This window comes from Aquarana catesbeiana, linkage group LG01 (genome assembly GCF_042186555.1).
Source record: "Aquarana catesbeiana isolate 2022-GZ linkage group LG01, ASM4218655v1, whole genome shotgun sequence".
NCBI classification, from domain to species: domain Eukaryota; kingdom Metazoa; phylum Chordata; class Amphibia; order Anura; family Ranidae; genus Aquarana; species Aquarana catesbeiana.
Genome location: NC_133324.1, coordinates 825,332,748 through 825,340,341, shown reverse-complemented (window position 1 = coordinate 825,340,341; position 7,594 = coordinate 825,332,748). Strand labels below are relative to the sequence as shown.

Below are 7,594 nucleotides of genomic sequence, written 5' to 3'. Positions count from 1 at the left end.
AGTGCATTAAAGTAAAAACCTTTTAACAGTCCCCCCCGCCCCCCTAATACTCACCCGAACCCGATTTTGATCCAGCGCTATGCACGTCTGCAGCAGCTCTTCTCCCCTCTCCCTGCTCTCACAGGTTTGGCTTAGAGCATTGGGAGTCATTGGCTCCAGCTGCTGTCAGTCAAAAGCTGTGAGCATAGCCCAGGGGCAGGGCCGAGTCCCACTGTCATTGTGTCATTGTCAATTAAGCTTTTCATATCGATGTAACAATTTAAAAGAGACAACGCACCAAACCAGCTATAGTGACATTTCTTCGGGTGTTGATGTATTTAAACACATTTTAGAGTGTTGCTTTCTCTGAGAGTCACAATCCTTTTCACTGTGTCAATTAATAGTTAGTCACCAAGTGCAGAAGTTTTTTTACACAATAGACAAAGCCAGTGAGGCTCCGGATCGATCACGCACAAGTGCCCCATAGGAGGCAAGGGGAGGAGCTAGGAGCGCCGATAGGGGACCTGAGAAGAGAAGGATCCATGCTGCTCTGTGCAAAACCATTACACAGAGCAGATAAGCATAACATGTTTCTTATTTTAATGAAAAATATGTAACGCTTTACAGTCACTTTAAGAAGCAAGACATTTTTTAATTGAGAATTTTACAGTTATATTGGAGACTAGAGAAAGGCTTAATACTAAAGTATAGATTGTGAGGGCAAAAAAAACACTTCTTCTTCTTCCTCCAGCCCTGGATAACAGGAAAGAATTCCCTATATATTTTGTAAGGGGAATGTGTAGGAATATAACATTAATATAAAATGAATATGAAATTACCTGAGAACTTGATATCTTTTCCTAGTTAAAAGGAATGTTTCATTACAGGATTTAATTGTATATCCTGTTCTTGGGGTGAAGCTAGAAGACCTCTGATGTCTCCATTGAGAGGACCTTGTCACCACTGTCACATAGGGGCTTGTCAGTACATACATATATACATGCTTAGGACACATGTAAATACATAAACACCAGAATTGGAAGAAGTAGCCATATAGCCCCTTGCAGCATTGCAAATGTGTATCCAAGTGGTAATTACCCCCAGTCATGAAAGGATTAAATAAAAGAGGAATCAAATCAAATGTTAATATACCAAATTTTTATTGTGTGTTTTATGAAAGTATAATTATGGACCTATACACATTTTTTCCTTTTACAACTATTTTCATATACTCTGATTAAACCAAGAGTCCTTTGGTAAAATCAATTGGCCAGAAGTGAAGACCTATTAATCCTCTCTCCCACACTTTTGACCAAGAGATTCCAAGCCTGCCCACCACGACAAGGTAGACTCTTCTAGGGCAGGACCTACACTAAACTACACTAAGCTACCCTACTGGATGCTAGTCATCGTTTTTCTAATGTTGGATGTATGTTTGTAGTAGGCCTCATCCTATAATCTGTGTGTATAATCTACTCTCTCCTAATTTGGTTGTCTGTCTGTGTACATCTCTCTAAAGCATGTACCAGTCAGTTTATGTACATCTGGACGTCCTCTGTTAGTTTTGGTCAGTGCATGCCAGTCATTGTATGTTGACCAGTGTGTGTCAGTAAATAAATGTTAGTCCTGTTTTTACCTGGGCACGTAGCCGAACTCCTCTGCAATTCGGAGTTCAACTTGCCTTTGGTCAAAAAATCTCGGTCCTCCCGATTTGAGGATGAAGGAATCACACGCTCTGTCCATCTGTGCATACATCTTCAGCCTAAAGATCTCCTCCTTCCTTTCAGGTGGAATTGGTTTTGAAATTTCTGGGTTGTTATTTGGTTTAATGCCCTCACGTGAAGCAGGCTTGAAATGAAAAATGCAATTTTAGTATTGGTGCACACAAAATAATACTCAACATGTCAAGCATTAAAATTGCAAAACAAAAACAAACTTCAGTAACCTAAATGTTCAATGTGCAGCAACATAAAAGCCCCTACAGGTCATCAGTTAAAAGTTAAGGTGCTATTAAAGTGTATTTTTTTAAATGAAAATTAAAAGATATTAAAATTATCTGCTTTTTGCAACAATACTGCACCTCCCATTTGACAGTCCCCTGCTGATGCTGTTCGCGCCTTCCTCCTCCGAGTGCCCCCTTAGCAAGTAGTGTGTTATGAGGGCACCCATGCAAGTGTGCTTCTGAACCAGGCTGTATGCATCCATAGACACACACAGCACCAGTAAGCCATGCCCCCGCACACCCTCCTCACAGGTGATTGAGGTGGGCACAGAGGCTGCAATTGATGGGGCACAGTTGGCTGAATTTGATGGGCACAGAGACTGCATATGATGGACACAGTTGGCTGCATATGATGGGCACAGTTGGCTGCATATGATGGGCACAGTGGGCTGCATATGATGGGCACAGTGGGCTGCATATGATGGGCACAGTGGGCTGAATTTGATGTTTTTGTTTCAGTATTTTTTAGAATTTTTCAGTTCGTTTGCGCCCCCCCCAAAAAAATTTGAAGCATCAGCCGCCACTGAGCAGGATCATTGATAAATAGACCCCTAAGGCCTTGTACACACGGTACGATTGTTAGAAGGGGATTGTCTCTTGACAGACTGTTGTCCGAAATTCTTACCGTTAGTACGCTCCTTTAGACAATTGTTTTCCAATTTTCTGCCAACAAATGTTGGATGGCAGGCAAGTAAATTTTTGTCAAATGACAGCTCCACATCAGATTTTTGGATGCTCATTACACAAATCGGTCACACAAAAGTCAAAAGTACAAACACGCATGCTCAAAATCAATACTCACCAAACACGAAATTAGCAGAAGGGGCCCAAAGGATGGCGCTCAAGAGCTGAAATTCCTCGTAGTACATCACTACGTTTGTGTTTGTAGCAAGACAATTGTGTACCGTTATAATGCAAGACAAGATCCTGGCACACGCCCTTTTGACAAAAATCAGACGCTTGGTTGTCCAACAATCGAACCGTGTGTGAAATGAATGTCTACACAAGTAGCATGTAGTCATAATCAGTCACACACACTTGGAACATTGTACCGTTATTGAACAAGGTTAATCACTGCTACACTTATGTAGCTTACACCATAGGAAGCCAGAAGATCCATCTGTCTTGTGATTGATTACCACTATTAGCAACTGAAGTACTTAAAATTGCCTGTGTAGATTTACCCTGAAAAATGCACACTGTGCTGATTATCTCTGCATCATCCCAGCACAGGAGTCAATGGAAATGCTCTCATAATGTCATAGAGTGTAGTTTACTCATCTGCCAAGGTAGCTGGCAAGAAACTACCATCAGGGAAATCTCTCAACAATTCCCAAAAATTCCCATCTAACCTTGCCATAAAGCATTTTTCTTAAAAAAAAAAACTCTGATCCTGGCTGTAAAAAAAAAAATAAAATAAAGGACCCTTTCACATGAGCATTTAGTCTGGATTCGTCTGTCAGTTTTTCAGACAGATCCAGATCGAACTATAGTGCATGTCTATGAGCAGGCGGATGCAAATAGTTGATCATCTGTTCACATCCGCCTACATCCATTTCTATTCAGGTCTGTTTTTTTTTTTTAACAGGACAAGGTTGCACCCTTTTCTCTCTATACAGATCTAAATGAATGTAAACAGATGCAGTTCGTTTACGTCTATTCTGTTTTGTTCATTTTTAGGCAAGAAACATTTTTTGCATATATGATTGGTTTCTGCAACAATAATAAAAAAAAATCATACAAAAACAGATGTAGACTAATGTAAACTGAACTAAAGTGCAAACTGATGTAAACTGAACTGAACTAAAATTGATTGTAAAGGCTTTTTTTTTTTTTTTTTTTTAGAAATAACAAACACTATACTTACTTGCTCTTTGCAATGGTATTGCACAGAGTGGCCTTCTCTTCTGGGGTCCCCCACCGGCGCTCCAGGCTCCTCCAACCTTAAGGCTCCATTCACATAGTTAGGTTGAAAAAAGACACAAGTGCATCTAGTTCAACCATAAAAATAAATAAATAAAAAATAATATCAAACAATCCCATATACACAATCCTATAACCACAGTGGATCCAGAGGAAGGCGAAAAACCCCAGTAAAGTCTGATCCAATTTGGTACAGCTCATCAACAGCCGAAAAAAAAGGGTTAAATGCGCCCGCAAAATGCCACTGCAGGGGCGCTTTGCCGGCTCTTCGGCAGCGCTGCCCATTGATTTAAATGGGCAGGGGTGCTGTAGAAGCGGTAAATACACCGCTCCTACAGCACCTCAAAGATGCGGCTTGCAGGACTTTTTTTGGCATCCTGCCAGTGCACCGCTCCAGTGTGAATGCACTCGGGCTTTCACACTGGAGTGATAGGAGAGGCTCTTTACAAGCGCTATGCAGGCCCTTTTTTTAGCGCCTGTAAAGCGCCTCAGTGTGAAAGCAGCCTTAGGGTAAGGTGGCATGGTTGCTCTTTTTATTCAACTAAGATTCTGAAGCGTCTTTTTTAAAATGTATGGTCACACATTTGTCAGTATAAATCATAAATAATTGCAGTGTTAAGGAAACATAAACGTCAATGCAATAAAACAGTCTTAGGCCTGGTTCACACCTATGCATTTTTTAGTGCGCTTTCAGTTTTGCAAAAACACACTACAGTCCATTTAACATGGTTTCCTATGGATGTAATACACATCTGTGCATTTTATGGAAAGGGCCAGGATTTTTTTTTCTGGTTTTTGGTTCCATAGATCAGTGTTTCTCAACTCAGTCCTCAAGGCACCCCAACAGGTCATGTTTTCAGGCTTTCTATTATTTTTGCACAGGTGATTTGATCAGTTTCACTGCCTTAGTAATTCCCACAGCTGTTTCATCTGAGGGAAATCCTGAAAACATGACCTGTTGGGGCACCTTGAGGACTGGAGTTGAGAAACACTGCCATAGACTTCAATGGTTTAAAGATGTGTATTGAAAAAACGCAATATGCACACTGCAACCTGCACAAGTGTGAATCAGGCCTCAATAGATAATCACTGACTAGATGGAAAGATCCCCAGAATTCAACACTTTACCATAGTAATTCTATTAAATGAAATAGAAAACATAGTGAATTTATAAAAAATAAATAAACACTAGGCGGTAAAAATCTATGCCTATTTTCCAAGGTAGAATTAAGGGTGTAACCTGACAAACTAAACACATCCTCTACACAGGCTGTTTGTTGATGAGGGAAGACTCTATTTAAGCAAGCACCTGGGAAGAGCTGCTGGCCAGTCACTATGGCTAGCTTCACAGAGGAGGCAATGGATAACTACATGTATTCAGGGTATAACCCTTATGCCTACAGGTATATCAATCCTAAAACTAAAGGCATGAACTGGAGGCAAAAGAACTACATGACCAATTATGGTGACTCTGGGGAGTATTTTGACAACTATCAAAGGGCCCAGTTAAAGGCAATTTTGTCTCAGGTGAACCCCAACCTTACCCCGAGGCTGAGGAAGGCAAATACCAGAGATGTGGGGATTCAAGTGAACCCCAGACAGGATGCATCTGTTCAATGCTCATTGGGCCCAAGAACACTTCTCAGGAGGAGGAGTGGAAGTGGAACTGGAACTGTGAGACCGCCTCAGCTAAGCCCTGAAGTTCAAGGAAGTCCTGCATCTCCAACCAAGACTGTGCGCTTCCCCAGAACAATTGCTGTGTATTCACCGGTGGCTGCTGGAAGACTTACCACATTCCAGGAGGTGGAAGAAGAATCAGAAAATAAAGCAGAAGATGTGACCAAGCAAGAAGCCACTGAGATTGAGCACAAAGAGGTCAGCAATATAGATGGTGGGACCAAAGGGGCTACAGAGGACAAAACTGAGGGCCAGCTGACTACTCCATCTCCTGGGCAGACAAGACTGAGATTCCAGGCAAGTAATCTGTCTCTGTAATAAGGCATCAGGCGTGCATTAAAAATGGGAAGAGAATTTGCATGACTTTCTCCACTACTTTAAATTGACACGTTGATATTAAAGTAGAACTATAGGCAAAACCTTTTTAATTTTGGATAGCGCCCCCCCCCCCTTTTTTTTTTTTTTTTTATTATTCTTCCATCCATGTCCCATTGCAGAGATTTCTATTCACTTCCTGTCCCATAGCCAAACATGAATTCCTTGGGGTCACCAGAACTAGAGTCCCCAATGGAAGATTTACTTTTCTGAGGACAACCCAAACTTTGGGATTTTCTGTTTCACTTTTGATGATAAAGGGAGCAAATCCTGAGTGGAGGCACAGACAGCAATAAAAACTGACAGGTGTTCTAATCCCCCTCCACTCTGTCCAAAACTAGAAAGTTTTGCCTTTAGTTGCACTTTTAATGCTTAACTATTAATATATGCTGCAAATGAGGTTTAACCACTTGCCTGCCGTCAAATGACGGCGGGACAGCTCTCATTCTGGATGGACATCATATGGCGGCGCCCAGAACGGCTGTTCTCGGGCGTACGGCGATTGCGGCCGCGCTGTGTTGGTAGGACATGGCACGACCCCGATCTCTGTAAAGAGCCGCGGCTTTAACCATGTGATCAGCTGGTCACATGTAAAAATGGAGATGCCGATCAGTGGTATCTCCTCACAGATCTAGGCATGTAATCGGGGCACTGATCAGTGCCCTGATTATAAAGTGCCAGCAGACACTGCCCATCAGTGCCAAGTAGTAGGAAGGGGGGTTTAAGTGCCCTGTATTGAAGTAGTTAAAGCGTATGCCTTCCCTCCTCACCAACCTGCTAAAGACATTTGAAATGATTGAGGCTGGGTTCACACCGATGCAGCAATCCCTACGCATCCAGTGTGGGTTCCTGCATCGCACATGACTCGCAGGCAGTTCACACTGCCCTATTCAAACTGCTGGGATTGTCAATACAAAGTTAATGATACCCCCAGATCGGTTTGCATATTGCAGTCCAAACTGTCAATTTAGACAGGAAATTTGCATGGGTGTTAACACGATTCTGGTGTGGAAAAAGATGCACAATTTTGGTCTGAATGCTATGCAAATTCAGCCATACAATCTGTGTGGCTGAGTTTGCATTGCACAGACATCACATGTGAACTGCACAGCAGTACAAATCGCATGCAATGTCTGATCGCTCTGGTGTGAATTGGCACTGATAATGAAGTCCCAACTCCAGGAAACCTAAATGCTGCCTTGCAATGGGAAACTAGTTCCTTTAGGGGGGGCAGAAAATTTACCTGATCCTCTAGTCACCTGGCAGACTGTGCTCCCCCATGCACTAGCAGTGGACTGTCCCTTGATGCCCTCGATCCAGTGTAGGAATGTGGTCGCTACATTAGTTTTGATGACCGAGGATCTTAAAGCGATAGTAAAACCTTGTTTATAGAAAATAAATTAAAGTCATACTTGCCTGCTCTGTGCAGTGATTTTTGTGCAGAGCTGCCCAGATCCTCTGTCCCATGCTGGCACGCCTGGCTCCCTTCTCCCTGGTGGGGTGCCCCCACAGCAAGCAGCTTGCTGTGGGGCCACCGGAGCAGGCGTTTTTCCAAGCCGCAGCTGTGTCCATTTACACATGGAGCCGAGCTTGGGCCCTGCCTCCTCAGTCTCCTGATTGGCTCACTGGTTGCGATTG

The 7,594-nt window shown here is 42.7% G+C and overlaps 1 protein-coding gene across 1 annotated transcript in view; it reads left to right on the top strand.

The window, feature by feature from the left end:
* The first annotated feature begins 5,239 nt into the window (after positions 1-5,239).
* Positions 5,240-7,594, top strand: part of ZAR1 (zygote arrest 1) — an 8,623-nt gene continuing 6,268 nt past the window's right edge. Inside the window, exon 1 of the mRNA XM_073608473.1 lies at positions 5,240-5,878. Coding sequence (XP_073464574.1) covers positions 5,240-5,878 — 639 coding nt within the window. The remainder of the gene's footprint in view (positions 5,879-7,594) is intronic.